This window comes from Echinococcus granulosus (genome assembly GCF_000524195.1).
Source record: "Echinococcus granulosus chromosome Unknown EG_S00129, whole genome shotgun sequence".
NCBI lineage: Eukaryota > Metazoa > Platyhelminthes > Cestoda > Cyclophyllidea > Taeniidae > Echinococcus > Echinococcus granulosus.
The window spans coordinates 96,933-118,708 of NW_020170509.1; the positions used below are offsets into that span (position 1 = coordinate 96,933).

The following is a 21,776-nucleotide window of genomic DNA, read 5'->3' on the forward strand; positions in this document are numbered from 1 at the left end:
TCGCGTGGCGGCTGCACTTCATCTGGCGGTGCTCATCGTAGCCGCCTCGTTTGAGAATGAACCACTCATGCAACGCTTTCAGTATCTTCTGGGCGGAGTCGTCCCATTAACTCCCGAGGCCCTTCAAAGCGAGGAGGTGAAAGAACGAGTGCAATCGGCGCTGGAACAACTGTCTATTCAAAGTGGCAGTCACCTGGCCCACCGTATTATCCACATTCGCAGTGGGACGCGTCAGGTGGTCAATGGACTTAAGTTCGTCTTTGTAGTTGAAGTGGAGAGCTCGCCAACGCATGAGGCGATGGATGCGGAGGACGTGTCCGAGGTCTACAAGGTGGAGATCTACGAGCCAGCCTCCAGAGGCGCCGAAAAACGATACACCTTTGAGAAGATTCCCACGAATGAGGCGTAAATCACTATCACTGTTTCTTTTTGTGTACTTTCACTTCTCTGTCCGGATGCTGCACCGTTTAAGGGAACGTATGATTCCTGTGCAAAGACCAATCAGTTTTCTCTAAATAATGTTGAGTTTTAAATGTTTAAATTTGTTGGTTGTTCTGTTCTTTCATGAGACAGGTTGCCTGCAGTGGGAAGTAGAAGAGGGATTTATGGCCGAAGTTGAGAAGGGTTTTAATTTTCTCACTGTATATCCAAATGAAATACTTGATTATTTACATATTTTAGTTGGGGCTTAAATGCTGCTTTTGCAATGCGGTTGGGCCGTGCACTTGATTTGTAGGGCGCGCGCTCATTTCGCGATCTGATTTGCTCATTTCTCCAATGGCACTACCAATGGGGATGGAGATGGGGTAAAATTAGTTTTATCCGGAGTATCGCTAATTGATGCTCTAAAATATGCTTTTAGATTTATTTTTCATGTAAATCCGTTACCACTGTCTGGATAATTTTGTATTTTCTTGTAAGAAAGCTTCGTAGTCTGACAGCGGAGTTAGCGTTTTAGGATGGCCTCCGTTCAAATTCTTAATTGATGTACGCTCTTGGGATATTTTTTGAGGTATTTATTTTTCAGCTTGCATATGTAGTGGCAAAGTGTTTTAACATAAATCCAAAAAGAACAAGCCTTTTCAATGCTACTTAGAAATTAGAGACCAGCGACTTCAACGCATGGCCAGTTCTTCCCAGCCGACTGTCATTTTCCTCCCAAAATTATCCAGCAGAAGTTATTGGTAATTTCTCCCTTTTGTAACCTTATAATCCCTTCCTGCAAAAGAGTATAACAGAAGTAGGGGGGAACAGAAAAATCGCGCCCGATTTTGTGTAGTCCTCTCCCCATTCATCCGTCGGCCGTCTGCAACTGACCCACGCCTGGGGCCATCTGCCCAAATGGCCAAGGCTTGTTTCATAAGATATGGCTGTGTGCATTTTGTGTGGTGAAATTAAACTCGTTTTCCCGCTTGTTGCCTTATTAGAAAACCTGGGAAGCTGGGATGCGTCTCCTAGTGTCACCGCGAGGTTTAGATGATACAAGGGCCTTTCCGGGGTCTTCTAGCCCCTATTCTAAGCTCATGGGCGTCATCGGGGAGATGGTGCAGATTGCCGATGAAGTGCAGGAGCTGTAAACAGGGTTGCCACTACAATAAGCTGGAGTTTCTATACCCGAGAGGTCTGCTTCTTATCAAGTGCGTTAGCCGGATAATCAACCGATAAGACTGCAAGTTAGACGTCTTTGCTGATTAACCCGGGTGTGTGCTCCTGCGGGTACGGGGCTAGATACTAAAACGTGTAGACTGCTGCAGGCTGTCAGGGTCTCCATCTGGCCTTGGGAACAAAGTTACTCGACCAATCAGAAGGGCGCAAGCAAGGGCCAAATTTCCAGAATGTTAAAGAATTCCCTTTAAGCCTGAGAGCTTATAGGACATTAAACAAAGACCTTTTTTACAGTTGCAGGCATCCTTAGGAGAAATATCGCTTCAAAATCCCCCTGTGACGGTGCCATTTGTGGTGCTTTGGTATTTGATCTCACCACTCGTCTGCTGGACAGCAATTGGCCAGACTCTTCTACTTTCTTAAGCTCATTAATAGTTTTCCTTGACGATACTCATAACTTCACGGTGCAGAGATATTAATTTCAATTTACTCGTCGTGAACTTTGCCCTCCTCCCTTGAATAGTGCACAATTTTGGTCACATAAAAGAACTCGCATCAATGTTTTTTTACTACATATTCTGTTTGATGCATTACTGAGCCTCAGTGGATGTCTGCTTCGAACACTTGGATTGCAGTCAGGGGATGCTGAATGCCTAAAGCTTGAAAGTGCTTCCAAAGCTTCCTACAAGCAATATCATTCATCTGAATGCGGCAGCGACTCCTTGAGGGCTCCCAAGTTAACCCTCTAATAAGTACCGCAAGTCTAGGAGGATTTACGAACCCGTTAGTCGAGGTCTAAAGAGCTTTGATCCCTCCAGATTGTAAGCAGAATGAAGCGTCAATTTTACAGTGCAGACTGAGGTGACGCCTCCCAAGCCTGCCAGCTTGGTGTTTAGATGGTCCTGTCTCCTCACTGGAGCGATAGGCAACACACCGACAATAGCTGCGCCATAGTGCGACACTTTTTGCATTACCGCACTGACTTAACTAAATGGGTGTGATTTGTGAGTTGTTTATCATAAAATTTGACAACACACCATCTTCACAGCCTGTTTGCAATGCAGGACTTAATTCTACCTTGAAGGTGTATGTTCTGGAGTCTATTACTTTACTCAGTGACATGAATGAAATGTCATGCAGTCGAGATTTTGACCGAAATCGGGCATTTACTAAAGCGTCTCTACCCCCCAAGTAACTCTTCAGTGGTCGTCTAAATTGAACCTGTCTTTCACAGACCTGATTTTGTGCAACTTCTAGATCCATCCACACAGATGTGTTGTCAATTCTCCTTCTGGAAGGGTTAAAAGTTGTAGCTTGTTTTCTACTGTCCAGGAGAGTTTACCGACAAATTAGAGAGAGGTAGCCCAAGCAAGATGGTATTACACCAACATGACGAATGAAAATGAGGTTTACGGGAGTATTATGTTCTTGAAGACCACTATCCTACTCTACCCACCAATCAGGATTTGAGGAAATTGATCAGAGAGGCAAAATTAACCGACCTGGGGCCCAATTTTTTACTGACATTGGGATGATTCATTCGAGTGAGTCAGCGATGACCTCTTTCTTACGACCTGATTGATTGGATGTATTCTGGCCCCACTTGATACTATGGACCGTTGCTTTTGCGGTTGGCATGGGCTAAATGCGGAAACTTGCAAGTACGGTGCTCTTTTTTGTGTTCTTGGCCACCTTTTTTATAGCATGAGCCCCCTTTTATTAAGCAATGTGGATTGGGGAAATAAGGTGAACGTAATTTGAGCTCCTTAACCTTCAAAATGCAGTTCGATTCGATTCCTATGCCATAGAATTTTCCCCAATTGTAGACACAAGTTGAAGCATCACCAGATGGCAAAGTTCAGTGTTAGTGATGCCATTCGAATAGATATAGGGCATAAATTTTGGCACCGGAGGGCAACCTTCTCAAATCGTTCTATGGTTCCAGATGAAGATCTATCGGAACCCCGTCTCTTGCTTCGAGCCCTGGAATTTAATTATCTCTATATTGAGAGCCCCTACAAACTGCAACGAGTTAAGTAAACCGCTACAGACTCCAAGGCGTATCAGCTCCCAACTGTGGGATTTTCATATGAAACTTTGATAACAAAATTTGTATTTTTCAAACAAAATCAGTAACACAAAGGGGTATGGGCAATTCACTGGGAACCCCCTCACCCACTCCGTTTAAACAAAACATTATTAACGCAATTAGAAGCAATTTTTTTAGCCATTGTAGGGTGCCCATTGCCGGTGTGAATTTGCTACTCGAGATAGTAGACAGGTCTTGTCGTTCCGTTGGATGGAAGAAAGATGGTGAGGTTGGACACTGGATTGCCGTGGAAGACCTCCCCACATGAAGCACTTTGCGTGGTTTGCACTTGGAAGTGATACTTTACTCCGTGAACATGCTGCTCAGTTCCGTTTAGAATCTTTTCAAGCGTAGAACATGGACTGGTTGAATTTAGGGCTGTCTTTACCAGCTCCTGAATCTTTTGTGACTCGAGTTGACCCTCACAGAGGGGTTTCGGAGGCTTGGGCACCTTGTGGGAGTCCGATAGGGCCACGAGGAGAAGAGTGAGTCCGAAAACACACCACATCACGTTTGAAGGTAGCAACTTGAAACGTATGGAGGGAGTATTATATACTCGGAGCAAATAATTAAAACCATTAACTGACCAATCGGAAGCTAAGTGTGTCTAAGGCCCGGTGCTTCTCAGCCAATGAGAGGGCAGGTCGGGTCAATCAGCTGGTTGGGGGTAGCAATTACCATGATATTACTGCAAAATTGGTGGTAAAAAAAGCTTTTGAAATGGTGGTACTCGAAACATCATGGTGAGAAGTACGCAAAAGAAAATAATAAACGTCATTCGTAGATAAATCTTTGAGGCTAGATTCATTATCAAATGCCAAGGTGCTTAGGCCTATTGAATCGCCCTTAACACCCCACCAATATATCCCCCATTTATATTGCTTATTTTACGTCTGACTAGCAACTCAGCTTAATTTTCCAGAGGTCTAGTCGTATTTGGAGCGACATCTTAGGTAGGAGGGATATTGTTGCATGTTTAACTCACTAACTTCTCAGTTATTGAGATACGCCCCAATCCAATTTGTTTGCGCATAAGGATGAGAAAAAAATTAAAAATTATTGGAATCATTGGGATTAGTTATTCTTCCGCTGTGATAACAATCGAAGGCGAAAAGCGACTGATACTACTTTTTGACATATGGCTTTTTGGATCGTAGCTCTACCGGTTATTCAAAGGCGATGGGACATTCCAAAGGAGAAGAAAATTACATGATTTTGAAGTGAAAATTAGGAGCAGCTGTAACGTCATCAATCCTCTCTGAGGTCACAAGAAGTCAGAATTTTGCCGGACAAGATATGGTACCATTATAAAAGAGGGCTGGCTCGAAGGCTATGGCACCTAGCGGAGGTGGGATCGCTGAAGTTAAACAAAGTACCAAAGAAGCAATTGCTTACTTGCGCTAAAAGGAGCTGGAAGTGGTTTAATGGTTGAAAAAGAATAATTGTTGGAGGACACATTCTCCAAGGTATCCGCAGTATGGGTAGTTATCATTCAGACTTGAATTAGGCTTAAGTTGACCGCTTTGACTTTCATTAATATAGTGCCTGGAGACTTGCTAAAATACGAACGAAGACATAGTTCTCGGGAAGAAGATACATATACTCGACACACGTCAAGGCTGGAGCTACTGGCTTGGCCTAACGACCACCTTACCCGGCTAAGGTATAATGGCAGAGTACCCAAGTGGCCCATTGACCCACACTGAGAGATAAACAAACAACTAGCGTATTACACCCGGCATTCAAAGTATGCCATAGTCCAGGATTGTCATTTAGAGTGATCTTTTGGTCAACAGGTCACTCTTCATCCCCTCCCCCTAAATTACTTGATTGGTTACCCCACGCATTACTTGGCATCTAGGGGGAGAAATCTACTACCACACCCCGCTGACAGTATATTCAGTGCCAAGTTATACTGAGCAAAAACCCAAAGAATGTAATCACCCCTAGACCAGGAGCATCAAGTCACAAATTTGCAACACCGGGCTCAGGCAAGAAAATAGGGGCATCAACTGTGGGCGATGCTGGCAGCAAAGGTATTGCTATTCATGACAACTCCTTACAACACCTGGTCCAAAATTCTTAAATCTTACAGAAAAAAAATTCTTCACCGATATGGAGTATTTTACAATGTAGCAGGCCTTGAAGAGTAAATTAGGTAATGGCTCAACTTTTTGTTTCACTCTCCGTTTTGGTAACGCGCCCCTTGGAGGCTCCGCCGTTGAACCCTAGCCAGGAGGTCTGACATCCAGGCCGTGCCAGTTGCCCCCTAGGTCGAGAGATGTATGTGACGATCTTGTCAGGAACAAATCTTTTAGCGGCTAACGAGCATCCTTCTCTAAAGCCATGAATAAATTTCCGGATACAAAGTCTGGGAGTCTCTAGGCACCGCCAAAGGTCATATAGTCAAGCCGAGATAGCGAGCGGAGGAGGCCGAAGAGCCGAAGTTGTTTAATATGCCTTCAAACAACGATCAGACGACGATCCTCTAGTATCAATCCGCTGTCCTCTCTGTACATTTTCTACAAAGCCGCATTTTACAATCATACATTTTATAACTTACTAAATGCGCTACATCATCGAGCTCTCAAGGATCTGGTTAACGCCAACATCACTGGCCCGTGATATAGTAACAAAGTACAATAATTTTGTTCAGACCTCGGAGACACAGATGACAATAGATGCTGTCAAGCCGACGCATTCAATACCACCACCAAAGCTGAATGTCCAAACTTTCACTAAGCGCAGACTTTAACGAGGGCACCGTACACAACGTGACTGTTTGAACTGTTTAACTAGTGGAGATGGATAAAATGACAAGACATTACTTTTAAATTTCGCATAATTATCAAGGCTCATTTGAGGTGATTTGATGTGTTGCTTACTTACGAGGGACCTCGAGATAGCACAAATTGTGTGTCCACCCTGCGGCGTGGCCCTCAGAGCGTAATAATATCCTTTTAGTAGGTCAGTAACACATGCCAAACACAGTGCTTTACTTTGTTAGGATTTTGGGGGAAGACACAGAACACTACACAGTAGTGCAATACCTGTTTGTTTAAATGTACTTTTTGGTGGGAAGCGGTCAGTTTACGCTAACCACATGACAGGCCAGATGCTTTTAACCACTTTAAACATTGACAACCTGTAAACTCTCATATGAATGCTCAAACAAGCGATGTCATACTCTAACGTAGAATGTGTTACAATAGATCATTTACGGCAGAACACACAGGGCAAAATTAGAGAAATTTACGAAGTTCCTTTTTTGAAAATAATGCAGTGTTAAATTATTTGCTTAACTAGCGGTTTTGGGAAAGGGTTCACTTTGGGTACCCACCATTGCACTGTCGTCAGAGTTCTAGGAATCCGGCTAATGTCAGTAGCCCCGATTCCTTCTGCGTGGCGGCAATACACGTTCCACCCAAGTAATGTATCTCCCACCTTTAAGGTAGTTTAGGAATGCCACACTTTACAACGGTGCAAAAAATTGATCATAAACTAATGACATTTAATGAGTTATTTCGTATGTTATAATCACAATGAGGAAAAATTGCGCCCAAACATGAGGTAAGCACCAAAAAAAGTACCAGAAAACGGTGATACTTCTTCAACGAAGTGGTGATCAGTGAGTATGTTAATTAGAAGTATGCATTATTGAAGACACAATCATCAGCTGGAGTTTGCGGTTAATTTTAGCACTATTGTCTCAAGAAAGCATTTATGCAAGAAATAATATTGTTATACATCTCCAAAAAGAAGCGGTAATAAGGATGGCTCCTAATCCACCAATAAAAATTAAACACATTCGTGGCTTTGAGTTTGGTAGCCCTAATTGTACCGCTCTTTGCTTTCTACCGAGATGGTGAGCGTGGCTCATTTTTCTTTGGAAGCGTGTTTGAAATGTCTTCAAGTGTTGAAATTGGGGATTATTTACTGTCTATAGTCTACGCATTAGTCGTAGGATTCAAATAAACCTGTTCGTTCTGAATTTTTGGGATTTGAATCACTAGTAAGCTTCCGAGTTCTAAGTATTCTTGCTCACTTTCATAACCAAAGGGGAGTAGGTTTCTGTCCAATTCATTTTCGATGTTGGGTTTCACCCGATTCCTGTCTTTGTTGTCTCTCTTCACAGTTTTATCGTTATTTCCCACCTTATTGCACATAATGAAGGAATTTACTTCCAATTATTTATTTCATTAACTTCATTACAATCAATCGATGCCCTATTGATGGTATCTAGTGCCTAGATTAGTACAGAAAAGGGACAAATATTGCAGGGCATTAAAGATGATAGTGTTATTAGGCTTGTCTGTTTGATTCGAAAGCATTCATCTGTATGCTGCGTAGTTAAGGCCTTTGGAGTCGTCTCACTGACATCTAGCAAATATCGACTAGTAGTAGTTTTGGCGTAGTCTCATCCTCTTGATTATTTCCTGAGCGTAAGTAGTAAGCCAGCATGATCTGTTTACTCGTTTCTTTAAGTCAAACGACGTATTGGAAGAATTACAGCGGTACAAGGAGCAGACCAAGGTGGATGGTGAGACCCTGGTACGAACGGTCTTTCCCAAACGCGTGTTTGAAATGCGGGAGCTCCTTGCCTCGAAACTCTTCAACTTCGGTAAGTTATTTCTCCTCTTATCTTCTTCATCAATTACCTCTTTTCCATTCATTAATCGCCTCACCGTTTCACCCAGAACCCGCCAGCGTCTACCAGAAAGTCAATTTACCCGTGCCTCTGACTGGGGAACAGAATGGTGTCCCGGCAGCAGGGATGGGTATGCATCCAGATGGTGATAATACGATGCAGAAACCTCTCACTGGGTCGCCCGTCTTTGCTTTCCCCGGTGGAGTGGTATCGCACAACACTCACATTAAAGCCATGATTGAAGCAAGTATACAGTTCATCATTCCACCTTATATGATAGAATTGCTTGGGGTAAAGGGATGTTCCGAAATTTGGAATACGACTTCTTTTTAATTTAGCTATATTAATCCGGGAAGTGCGACCGGAAGTTGCCTTTGCTTGGAAAACTTTGCCAAAATGAAACCCCTTTGTGCCTTAAACGTGAGAACCGCTGCTGACGTTTTGAGGTTCATCATCTGTGAGTATCAAGGACCTGAGTGAATTCTGGTTCAATGCTACAATGATCGAACAGGTTTTCCATGTTAGGCTTGACTTACCAGCATTTGCCCAGGCTGCCATGTTTTGCTTGTATTCAGAAGGCTTGATCCTTACTAACAACCACTCACGTTTGCTGGTGTTCGTGAGCCTAGCATCTTGTAACATAGATGAAATCTCAGAGCAAGCCACTTGATCCACTTATCCAGTCACCCTCATCAACGCGTACCCTTAAAATCCTTTTAACAGCTACTCGCTCTAGAGGAGTTCATTTGCTTTCCCACTCCGTGTTTGCAACGGTTTTTTTGAGTGTTTATTTTTTGAGCTTTGGATGGAAATCATCTTAGTGCTATATTGCTCTAAGTAAATCAATTTGTTAAATAAAACATTGTTCTTTATTGTAAATTCAATGAAGTGGAATAATAACGGCCAAGGTTACTAAGCTCTTTTCTATCCATTTTGCGGTAGGATTGCCTGAAGTTGAGTAGATAAATCTGCTCTTGTAACAGATTTCGGTTGAATTCGCCTTTTAAGTAAATTAAAATGGGAGAAGGGCTATGGTGATGTCACTTTTTACCACCCAATGCTTGAAGTTTTGCAGTTCCTAGGAGTACTTGCCCTTTTCGGTGAAGGATTTCTGTAGATCAGTCTAGTATTCAATAATCTGTTTCTGGGTGGTAGTTGAATTGTACCCTGAAGAGCTACAAATAGGCTAAAATCCGCTCTGATACACCTATTCAATTTCTTTAAGAACAATATTTTTTCCTAAACCATCTCGTTTTTTTTTCTAGCTATGAAAGCCTTCAACCCATTACTGCCATCAGCTTACGTTTTTGATGCAGTTCATCCTCGTGAACTTTGAAACTGACCTTCAGCCTGAATAGGCACAATTTGCTCGAGTTGCATTTGGCTTTCAACAGTCTGTGATTGGCTTAATGTATTTTTACAAAAAATTTATATAATTGAAGATTGGTGTGGTTGTGTTGAAATTGCCTTTAAGGTGGCCCCCGGTACTCTTCACGTTACCTCCGAATTAAAGCTACTTATTGAGATGAACCTTGTAGTGTAAAATGACCGTTCCAGGACTCTGCTTTTCGTTGAATCGGAGATTATATTCGTTGGATTGAACTTATTTATCTATTTCTACTGATTGGGTAACTTACGAGTCTCAATTTCTTCACCTGTTAAAAATTTTTTTTCCTATTTGGTAATTTCGACTTAAACTAAGTATGTCAATTCGATTTTTTGCGCAAGTTTACACACTTATTCTTCCGTTTATACCTATTTTGTCTTTTTTGACTACGTGGCTCCTGTTAATTTGACTCGTTTGAAACTCTAAAAGCAGTACTGAAAACTGCGTTGCTTGCCAGGCGCTTTCCGGCGCATATTGTTCTTCTTAATGCACACCACTTTCCTCGAACATTCTATGTTATTGTCATTCTGGATATGCTGAAAGTCAGAGCTTTGCTCACTAGCATGACACAGTAATAAAGATGCCTCTCGGTTATCTTGAGGGGATCTATCCACGAGGCTCTCCGTGTCGCACTTCATTAGCGAACCATTGACGGAATTTGACGCATGTTCCATAGACTTTTCTTCGAAAGGAATCGCCCCGAATTCAAGTCTGTTGCAATGATCTTGACAGGATGATGTGACTTTGTTTATAGCTGTCTTCTCCCATTTTTTTGCAGTCTCAGTTGTGCTGTACGTGAGAGGTCTGGGCTTTATTTACTGGTGACTGGAATGCTAGGGTCTTTATAAAAATGACTGCGATGTATCATTTAAGGCAAATATCGCCATGATACCTTATTTTAAGGTTGAAAACTTGACCAGGCCCTTGACCAGCAGGTCCTTTTTTACACCAGTCGTCCTAAAATCCAAAATTATCTAAATCATTTGATTGCGGCAGTTTTTTCTGGATATGCTGCGCTCTTTCGTCTGCTTACAATTATTATCTCATTCTCAACTTTCATTGTTGGGAGGAGTCGGAATTTCGGGTTTCGTGTGTTACCATAAGGTGGCGAAAATGCATCACTGTGAAGACGATTTTCGATTTTAGAAGTGCTTATTAATCTTGGTGGGTGTAACTTGTTTTAATCGTCATTATTAATAGAGATTATTTAGATAGTACAGGAGAGTTTCCTGGTTTTAGCATCCTGATTGTACATCTTAGATATCTTTTAACGTCTGTGGGTAAAGAACTCCGGGTTGTACTCGTCGTTGCAAAGTCTGATGTATAGTTGAGTGGCAGTAACTTCTTGTCGAATCGTCCCTGCCATCCCTGTGTCAAGTTACTCAGCGTGACCAATCTTTCTCCTTCCTCCCTCCGGTTAGGCGACGAAACCCCATCTGACACAGCTTATGGTGGAAGCCCAGCTCGTGCGGATGTGGATCCAATTCAACGTACCGCGCATCGAAGATGGCAATAACTTCGGCGTGAGCATTCAGGAAGATGTGCTCTCCGAGGTTTCGGGTATCGAGCGCGATGCTCTCACCTTTCTGGACCAGTTTACTAGGTTAGTCAATCAGTCGGGCTTGAGTTCAAAGGAGAGCGGGGCTAAAAATGTAAGGAAAACATCTTGAACAACGTCTTCTTCATGGTTTTATATTGGCTGCATATATTTAATGCCTTCTTGGCGGAGAGCTAATTTCAAGACTGGGATTAGCTATTCATGAACATTTGTTTTCGAATCATTTTCCTCTGCCTTTATCGTGATCATGGCGAAGATAACTAGGTGGTGTAACAGAAGGCTGAGCTCGTATTTTCTAGGTTTTTGAAGGAGAATCTGGGATTCATTCCTTCCCTTTTCATTAATTCACCTCGCTTTGGGTGTTGGTCGCTTCTACCCCATATTTCCTGAGGACGAGTTCGGCTATGAAAGTGTACGGAGATTCATGCATTTTTACGACCTAACTAAAGTTTTGTCGAAGAAGTTGGTTTTGATTTCCTCTTTTACTAGTCTGAATGGGAATACGTTATGCTTTCTGTGTGGGTTTTCGTTGTGGTAATTAAGGGCCCACTAGCAGTAGCCAAATAGTCCCGATCTTTCATTAGTCTTCTAAGTCTTCAAATTGAGCTGACTTTGGGAGATAATGTTCCTTTGAATGTTGATTTTATTAAATATTTGGTATCCGAATCGAAATGTGTCAATTTTCAAGCCTGGATAGATTTCACTTAGTTAATTTGCTTGAATTAGCTAATATGCTATTTCATTTTGTTTTTTTGTGGGAGAGTTTAATTTAAAGTCACCTTTTAACCTCTAGCCGACGTTTGGCGGTTAGGACCATCATAAATGCTCATTTGAGGATTGTTTGTCTACTTTGGGTCTGCTATTCACAGTAGATTGAAGAGGTTTGTGACCTCTGCCATCTTACTGAGAAGCGGTCTTCTCTTTAGAAAGCAGCTGTGAGTCACTGAGAATTCGTTGATTCCCAAAATTTGACTCTTGCTAAGATACTGTGGGGTCCATCGACTGATGCGACATCAAATGTAGATTTTTTACTGAAGTAAATTTTAAGATCATACTTCAGCTTATCTACTTACTGCGCTGTGGGAAGTAGTTTCATAAGTACTCATTTATTAAATGAACTATTTTTCGAGTTAAGTTGGAAAAGAGTATTGCATGTACTATTATCATGGAAGGGACCCTTCTTTTCGACCAATTCAGGTCATTTTTGTTATAATACACTCTGGAGTGTGTTCAATTTTGACATCTGCCAATATTTGTTCATTTTGCCCACGTAATTTAAGTTACTGCGCAAAGGCGATTCTCTTGTAAGTTCATATTAGGGTCGAGATTAAGGTTGGGCGACATTCGGATTATCTTCTAATGAGTGAAAATCCTGCGAGAATGTTTCTCAGGTACTTTGTCATGGATTACAACCATGGGGTCGGTTGAATATCAGTTAAGGAGAAGCCCGATCATAGTATCTAGTATGGTGTCTAGGGCTGCTTTTGGAACAAGGTTGGATTTTTCATCAAACGTGTACTTATTTCGTCATTTTCTATGAAATGTTTATTTTTTGCCCTACGTAAATATGCAAGAGATGCAGGCTACTGGACAGTCCTTCTATTGCCCCATTGTATGCAAGCTACAACAAGAGGGCACTCATTTCCACTGATTCAGTTTAATCAAAACAAATCTACCTCATTGCAAAAGGCAAACATCCAGCTTTTACGTTCTGACTGGTACCAGAACTCGAAAAAACCCACCCGTTTCTTCATTATTATATGTGTTCTTTTGATGCGTTTTGGGAAACAAACGCGCTTTGTCTTGCCATCTGGTGTAGTGCGCTACCGAAATGCTTTTTTACCAGCTTAAAACGGTTATTTGGCTCCCTTCTGCAAGCCGTACCCCCTCCCATCTAGAGTAGACCTGCAATCCTGCTTCGTTCGCAGAGTTTGTGCGAAATCGAGCTTGAGAGGTGATTGCCATCCCTCAAAATAGTATATCTTTTTATGTGATAGCATGCGATTTCGGGTCACGCGTAAAGGAGCTCTCACCGCTGATTAGTTTGCGCAAAACACGGGCTTTTCTCTTCAACTGACTGAGAAGTTTGACCACTGAGAGAAGTTATGTAAAATGCAACGAATTTCCTGAAACATTAAGCACCGCCAAAGTTCATTTAAGCCTTCAGCTTGAAGTATTTGCTTATTCCCCCAATTTAGGGTTCCGTTGGTCTCGTGTCCATTTTCTTTTCCAAGTTCTTTAACCTAATTTTGGTTAGCGAAGCTTTCAAAGGTGCTAACTGATTCAACCAGATGCTTTGCGGTTTGCGAACACATCGGGATGGCGAGGCTGCACAAAATAGGGTGGGGGCGCGACGAGTCAAGCCTCTGGCTTGTTGCGCACCGGATTTAAGGCGCCCTCAGCCTTGGCGAAAGGCATACCAAGAGTGCTGAGTAGCTTCTTTCTACCCATTTATTTTGCAAATTTCTTTATCGGACCATTTGGAGCATTTTTTGGGGCGACTCAGTGGGTTTATGTCGGGATATCGTTATTTGTGACGCTAATAGATGTGAAACCTAGGCGGGCATGTGTTTACTGTTCAGTGTTTGCTCTTTGTTGCAAGTTAAAGTAGGAGCTAACTACAAAAAAGTGCATTTAGGCGTTGATTGTCGCAATACCGATGTAATTTCTGGTAGACGGCCAAGTTCGTTAAAGTGGCTGGTAGAGCCGATCCGAACTTGCTTGGAAGATAATCAGCGGTAAGGCATTTTGTGTACTGGTTGACCAGGCCGTAGCTTGAAATGTGGTACAAGTAATGAAAAGTGTGCCCACCAGGATCAAAATGTTAAGGTGGATGGCAAATAAACCAGGCTAGAAGGCAAGATACCGTAGCTTAGTTGGAGCTCCTAGCTATCTTAGTTTTTAAACTAGCTGACGATTGGATGAAATTTGTGGGATGGATGGGCATTTTGGTAACTCCAAGCTGTCATTAGGTAAAGCATAATGGGTAGTTTGCTTGTCGACACTTGCCACACCTTTCTACTTTGGAGGTTTTTTTCACGGCAGGATAGCGGTTGAGCTGCAAAAGTTGAGGGCTTTCACCCTAGAAGTCGTGTCCTCGGGTAGCTTCATTCCCCTCCACCGTGATTTGTAGGGAGTTAAATCGGAAGTCTTGGTCACAGAATCGCGTTTCTATGGACAGGACTGAATGTAGCTGACAGGACAATGCTGCCACTGGTATTTTTTTACCATTTAGTTAGGGGAAATCGCCTTTCTGAAACCTTTTTTTATCGATGCTGTGGTAACTGCTATCTCCAAATGGCTGACACGATTGTTTTGACTCCATGAAGCTTGAATAAATGTTTCCTTGCGCGTCCTGTACCCGCTTTGATGCTTTAATTGCGAATAGAAACCAGGTGCTTACAGTGCTTTTCGGCCTTGCAAGGGGGCCACTTCACTCTGAAAGTGCCCATTGTTAGGAAAGGCGCTAAACACTACTAAAACCAGGCGGGAATTGCTGATAGGTTTGTTCGATTGCACCATCCTTGGCAGCTTTCGTCTTTGAAAAAGAGGCGTCGAAATGCCAGACAGTCGTTGGCGAGTTGGCATTGACCTTGATGTTGTCTCTCTATCGTCGTGCAGGTACTACGCCTCACGCGGTAAGCTGGTGGGGAAGGCGGCCAAATTTCCGCACATCGACGACTATCGCGAGTGCATCCGCGACATGGACGAGAAACAGGCCATCTCCATGCGCTACGTCATCATGGAGATTCGCAATCACTACGTAAGTGCCATCTTCCTCCCCTCTTCCCATTGTTTGAACTTTTAACTTCCCGTTCCCAGATGCGTTAGGCATCACTCTTGAATTTGGCATTGAATTAAATCTAGTTGACTGAATTTTAGTCACGTTCAAATATTATTTTGAAATCCTGTATCCTTTTCCCCTCTTCTTGGACACGCTGCATTTGCTAGAGCTTTTTTATCAGATAATCCATTTATGTCCTTTTTCATTTATTCACCGACTTAGGCGCAGTATTGTCAGCTACTATAATGTATGTGAAAGTAGGAGGTTCTCTTTGAACTCAGTGGTGAATCAGCAACCAATATTTACCTGTGGTAGACTTTATTGGAATACGGGGCTGCCATTTGACATCTAGTAATATGTTAACTTGGGATGTTGAATGACCTTCCACCCTTTTTCCTCGGAATTATTGCCTCGCCTTGGAAGCGTAACGATAACCTTAGTGAGGGCGGTTTTAATGAGTTGAAATGGTGTTCACCTGGGCCAAGAGGACCAGTGTTTGATTATTCATTGTTTGCTGTCGCCTCGTGATCATCATTTATCTTACCTCTCCCACCTTAAACGTGATGACTCATTCTCAGAGTTAAGGTCGCGGTCGAAACATCTCTTGTAGCTCTGGCTAAATCTCTCCACCTTTAATCCCGAATTCTTGGTAGGGGGGGAGTTGAACACAGTCGTCGAATTCAATAGTAGATTAGCAACTAGGTTTAGCGTACGGCCGAGAATTGGTTGAACTCATTTCAGCTGTCTTTGTTTAGCATTGAAAACTAGGAGCTGGGTTAAAATTGTGCATAGGCGGACGTCTTTTTCTGAAGGAGTTTGCTGGCACACACATTTCCTGTTTGGAATTTCAAAGACAAAATCATTGAGAAATGAATGCTAGAGAATTCATTCGGGTGTGCTGAATTACTTTTCAGTAGCGCACATCTGCCTGGCAGTCGTATTTAATAGCTGTTAATGATCACTTTCCTTGATCCTTAATACGACACGTAGTGTGAGGAACGGTCTCCTTCACCGAGATCCTAGGTCTGTGCCTTTATGCTCATGAATTCCTGGTGGAGAGTGCAAATCTTGGTGCTAGCTTGAAATTCCACTGATCTGTCGAGGTATGCTTACCTCTGGTTTCTGCCTTAAATGGCGTTAAGGCAAGGCCGACATGGAACGATTATTCAATAACCACTTGTCCTAGCAAAATACCAGAGGAGTAATGCAGTTTGAAAATACCTTAATTTGTTTACACAAATGAGTCAACACCGTCCTTCTTTTTCTCTCACCCCCTTTTTAGGCAGTCCTGCACGATTTGATAGTGAAAAACCTGGATCGAATCAAGGTGCCGCGTTCCAATAACACAATGACCATGTACTAGAATGTGTGGCATAATTGAACTCAGGAGGCGGCGTTCACTTCTTCACGCCATCTCCCCATCCCCCGTCCCCATCAGAGATCATGATGATGGCGACACTTTGTATACCTCCAGTTGCGAAACGACAAAACTCATTGGTACCGCCCAATAATAATAACTGCCACTGTAGTTGTGCTCTCCTGTCCTATTTGCCCTCCGATTTTTTGGTTGCTTCTTTACGAGTGCGTTTGTGGTGTGATAGAGACGGTTTTGGTGGTTTATTAAGAGGTGTTGGCAACGGCACTGGGAAACACGCTCTCAATTTAGCGTCAAAATTTTGTTTGGTTTTGCATGTCGATTTTGATGTTCTTAATGCTGGAAGATGTAGACGGCCCCTCGGTACCGCCGGTGTGCTCTTTGGTTACCATATTACTGATCCCTTAAGGTTTTGTAATCCAGCGGTTTATAGTTAGGTGTGCTATTCTTGTTTTTCTTGGTAGTCCTCGCTAATCTGTGGCGGTTTCACCTAGTTAGATCCGGTCATGGGGAGGGGGAACATTCCCTTGCTGCTCCTACCCGGCTTCAGTGCGTTCGCTACCAGAGTGCGAGGCGAAAGTTCACCACCACACATCAGAGGTCTTTCTTTACAATTAATCTTTTTTCGTATTGCTTCATTTACTGTTCGAAAATCGGGAACATCACCCACCCATTTTACTTTTTTTTTTCAGCGGAAGAGATGTGTTTGATAACGAGCACGTGTCCACCTATTTGTGATACCAGTTTCATATAAGAAAACTCAATCGTCACATATATGCGACGCTGGTAGCGAACGTGGCTTTAATGCCGTAAGCACCCTTTTTGGTAATCGTTTCAACGATTTGCTAGCTTCCTGTCATCTATTCATGTTTGTGCAGCCATTCTAAATGCTAAAACTACGTGAAAACCAAACTTACTTCCCGCCTGTTGAAATGCGTTTTTCCTTCACAATTCGCGAAGCCCCTGTTCGGCATGCACGCCCCCCTTTAGGCTTCCAAGAGGCACATGTGTATTGTCGCCAGTTGAAGGAGTGTCAATCCGGTCGTAGTGAGTCTTTATGGAGAATGTAATCAGCTAAAAGGCGAAATCGAGGGTAGTCATTGATAGCTTCTTACCATGGACCGCATGTGGTATTAATTGAATTTCCAGAATAACACCGGGGCACCGTACTGCCACGTAGAAGTACAGCCTGTGAAGATTGACGCGTCCGTGTAACTAAAAGTGCGGGTAGAAAAAGAGGTCAAACTACCCAGGGTAACGTGATCAGGGAAGTGTCCGAATGGGAAAAAACACGGCGAAGGTGTCCTAGGCTATCTCACTACGAAGTGGCGTTTCTGCGGATTCACAATCTTTGAAAAGCTGCATCCGCCTTTTTTGCTACAGAGGGGTTGGGATGGTTTCCACTTTCAAGCGTAAGGGGTCCAAAGAATATTTAAGGTATAATTAGGGATTGGAATGACGCCGGCTTTTTTCCTTGGGAAACGATACCTGGACACTGCCATCCCCGGAACTTCCTTTTCGGACTTGAAGAAGAGGATGTAATTTTGAAAGGTAAGTTTTTGGAGCTGTCAAACTTTAAATCCGGACATTTTTCATTTGTTTGCTGAGTTATTTGCGATTGGATTAAGTGATCTGCTTTCAGGGGATACAAACAGGCTGTCACTGGATGTACAAAGGGGCTGGGTCTACCGTTGCGCTTCACGACTTCTCTGACGATGGAAGAAAGTGTAGTACTTGGGGCGAGTGCGTATTGCCGACGTGGAGTGGAGCTGAGCGGACTGCTGGCATACTCCGGAAGCCATATTGCCCAGCGGAAGTACAAAGATGGAAGCTTCAGTGGTCGCAAGATCAAAATGAAGAGTTGAAAATCCATTTGAGTATTGCGTAGCTGCCCTCTCTTCTCTCTATCATCCTCCTCGGTGCTCTCCTTGGTCAACCTCCCGCATCGGCTATCACAACATAGTTGATGCTGTAGGGAAACATGTCCATGAATCAACCACGCCAAGCATCGAATTCGCGTTCAACTGAGAAGGTATTTGACTGCAACACCACTGATCCCTCCACTGGATCTGGAGTTGCGTCCTGTTTTGAAACTGTATTGGGGGAAGAGAGAATGTGCCGACCATCATGCGTGTCCATCGCCGGTCGTAGGAACACTGGCACAAAAGGATGAGGTTTAGAATAATTTTGTGGGACAGGGTTACACGTCTGTTCCTCCTTGCCCCCTCGTTCTCACTTCATTGCTGCCCAGCCACAAATCTATCTGGCCTCTATTCAACTGGTAGAGAGGTGGAGAAGGTTTCGTGTGTTCACTTAATTGACTTCTTGATGCAGGTGTTGCAAACAGTTCCGTAAAGAACTCTTCGAGACGGTTCACAGCCAGTGCTGCCTCAGCTGCTAACAGCATTCCTGCCCAAGACGGGACTGGGGCGGAAAGGAGGAAGACGAGGCGATACCTCCCTCTTATCCTAAATTTTCGTGCAAGCTATTCCCAAGGACAAGTTTTGCGATTCATGGTACAGGGTTTCGTGTTGTGTCTTGCAAGATGACGACGAGGGCTTTCCTTGAACCGATCCCTCCACAGAATATGCATCGAGTAAGTATACCCCTGCCCTAATTGTTTGACCTTCAATCTAAACTGGGTCGTGTGCGATTGCGCCTTCCTTACACCACACGGATCAAGGGCAAACATGGTCTTCTGGTGGCGAATCAATGGATGTGCTGGAAGATGGCCAATGAAATGTCCGTTCAGTTGACAGCTGTTGCAAAAGAAAACGTCATTTTCCATCACAAACTGACCAGTCAGTCAAATCATGGCTCGTTTTTGCAACAGACATCGAGGTGAGTGATGAATATGGGATTGATGGTCTTGGCAACTTATTGGCGTGTGTTAGTGCATGTAGTTTGCATCCACTGGCTCAGCTTCTGCATTTGCGTTGAAGATTACGTTACTGAAGGTTGGTCTTGCCACGTCAATCTTGAAACATTCTAGCCAATGGGAAAATGACTTCATTGTGGCGCGGAATAGGCGGTCCTCCTCAACGTGGTACATCAACTGCCTGGTTGTTAACTCTCCGAATCAAGTTTTTTTGAACCATTTCTAGAAGGTACTTCCTGCTAACGCTCACTGCACCTGACGACATCCTTCTTCTGGGTAGGGGCCCGGTTGAACTCTCCGTAGGCGAGGCGAGCTAGAACTAGGTCATTCAATTGGTTGAGTAGGTCGTGCTCAAAGTTCGTCTCCAATTCTCCCAAAATTTCCACAGTATCTGTTTCCACTTTCAAATCCCCTTTCACAGAGCATGTGAAATGAATTTTGAAAGATTTGATTCTTCGACCCGACAAATTCAGATGCTCCACCCTGCCAAATCACACATGGTTGGATGGCACTTGAATGCAGAAGGACAACTGCATTCGGGAAAGTGACGGGCTTGGTGAGATTTTGGCAAGAAGTGGTGGAGGCATCTGGTTTGCATTTATTTCAAGCCTTACCTCGGGTCGCTTTGATTGTCTTCAGGCCCCGCTGCACGTAATGCTCGACCAGTGATCCTCCCTTTTTGTTGTGATTCAATTAACGAACGACTTCACGTGTCACTAGTAACGAAAACCTTTCTGGGGTGGATCGAGGACATATGTTTTCGTATCCATGTCAGGTCCAAAATATCCGCAACTTAGGTGGACTTGTACCGGCTATAAAGTAATCAGTAGTATGTCGGTATCTAGAATACAACCTGTCGCTACTCATTTCAAATTAGTAGCTGCGGTACAGATCTTGCTTACTTGGCCACATTCGTAAGTTCAATTAGGTTGGGAGTTGACAGGAGGAAATTGGCAGTGTTATCTTCCACTTTAATGGTACTGCAGGTGACTTGGGGCTTGCCTGCTCAGTTCCATCCACTTTGACAGCATCTCTCATTCAAGATGTTTTAAGTGGATCAGGCAATGCATTGCTCAAAACTACCTCCGTAAAACCTAGCAATCTTGTTTCCAAAACTTTTGTGTTTACTTACGTAAGGTCATAGGCTTATCACGAGGAGCAGAATTGGTGGGCAGAAATAAGGGAGGTAGTTGCTTAGGTCAACATTAACAAGTCCGAGTTGGCCTAATCCATTTAGGGAATCCAGCGGGCACAAGTAAACAACGAATGGAGGTAATGAACCAAATTTATACATCAATGTTTGTTTTTCTAAATCTGCAGTTAAAACCACAAACAAGGAAGTAACCTAACGCCAGTGTACCATTCAGTCGTGTAATCACTGTGTACACAAATGATGGGGAAAGCGGGCGCCCACCGTGACAGCAGACTGGGAAGTGAGGACTCGTTTCCAGCATCTTTGAAATGCACGACTGTCGACGCTAAACCAGGTCCGAATGAGGCGCACTGGTGCCTACACCAAAGAAGAACTTAAATTGCCCAGTTACTGAAAAGTAACTCTAGAGATGTTTGATTATCCCAAGAAAACAGGCATTCAATTTCGTGTCTTCACCATCATCAACACAGTTATAAGTCCGTGTCCGCAGACCTTTTGATTGGTTATTTATATTCGATACTCTTTTGATTAAAACAACCGGTTTGGTTGATGTTTTTTCCTGATATCTCTACTTCCTCGAAAGCCAAGGCGGAAAGGGTTGGCAGTCTAACCTTCCCTTCCGCCGTCTCACCAGAACTGGGGAACCCTCCATGTGAAGTAAGGAAGGTTGCGCAGATTATTCCATTATCAAACAGTATTTGGGAGTAGGAATCTCGTCTCTCGGGCCTCTTCAAAAAGACGAAACCTAGGGTCTGCGTTCATTATCCTTCTCGAGAAATTGTTCGCTGATGGCGAAACTATCTCTAAACTTCACGTCCAACTCTTTCTTGAAGGTCGTGCGATTGACAACCCGTTTCTTGGCACCTTGTGTCTTCTACGCTAGGACTCGAATTTGGGAGAAATTCTGTCTCACAACGAAACGAGGTCGAATATCTTTCTTTCTCGATCATTGTGTGCTCTAGTCAATTCAAGTGCCCATCGATGAATCCCCTTTAATCTTCGTGACCTCTTGTTCACGGCCATGCCAACTAACTATAGGTTTGATTTGCCACCCTCTCGTTTGACTAATCGCATCACGCCCTTGAAAAGGTCGCGTGACGCCGGGTGGTCGATACTTGCGTCGGCGACCTCGTTTCCCCCACGCGGTGCCGCCTCCCCCCGCGTCAATGAAATGCGCCTCTTCCAGCCTGATGAAATGAGTGCATACACCCTGAACCATCGCCAAGTTAACCTCTTGTCAACTACCACCACCACCACCGCCAATATCACCGGCAACGCTGTCAAAAGGAAACGCCTGTG

The 21,776-nt window shown here is 43.5% G+C and overlaps 3 protein-coding genes across 3 annotated transcripts; 2 read left to right on the top strand and 1 right to left on the bottom strand. All coding sequences in view use genetic code 11, as the record gives it.

Moving 5' to 3' along the window:
- Window positions 1–67: 67 nt before the first annotated feature.
- On the top strand, window positions 68–409 carry EGR_09039 (hypothetical protein; the record flags this gene model as incomplete). The annotated part of the gene is made up of 1 exon (XM_024498288.1): window positions 68–409. The coding sequence occupies one exon, from the start codon at window positions 68–70 to the stop codon at window positions 407–409; it is 342 nt and encodes a 113-aa protein (XP_024347296.1).
- A 3,457-nt stretch (window positions 410–3,866) lies between these two features.
- EGR_09040 (hypothetical protein) lies at window positions 3,867–4,202 on the bottom strand (the record flags this gene model as incomplete). Its single annotated transcript, XM_024498289.1, has 1 exon — window positions 3,867–4,202. One exon carries the CDS (start codon window positions 4,200–4,202, stop codon window positions 3,867–3,869), a length of 336 nt encoding a protein of 111 aa, XP_024347297.1.
- Window positions 4,203–7,556: 3,354 nt separating this feature from the next.
- On the top strand, window positions 7,557–16,434 carry EGR_09041 (Proteasome activator complex subunit 3; the record flags this gene model as incomplete). The annotated part of the gene is made up of 6 exons (XM_024498290.1): window positions 7,557–7,565; window positions 8,180–8,315; window positions 8,392–8,633; window positions 11,151–11,332; window positions 14,909–15,050; window positions 16,354–16,434. The coding sequence occupies 6 exons, from the start codon at window positions 7,557–7,559 to the stop codon at window positions 16,432–16,434; spliced, it is 792 nt and encodes a 263-aa protein (XP_024347298.1).
- Window positions 16,435–21,776: the final 5,342 nt, after the last annotated feature.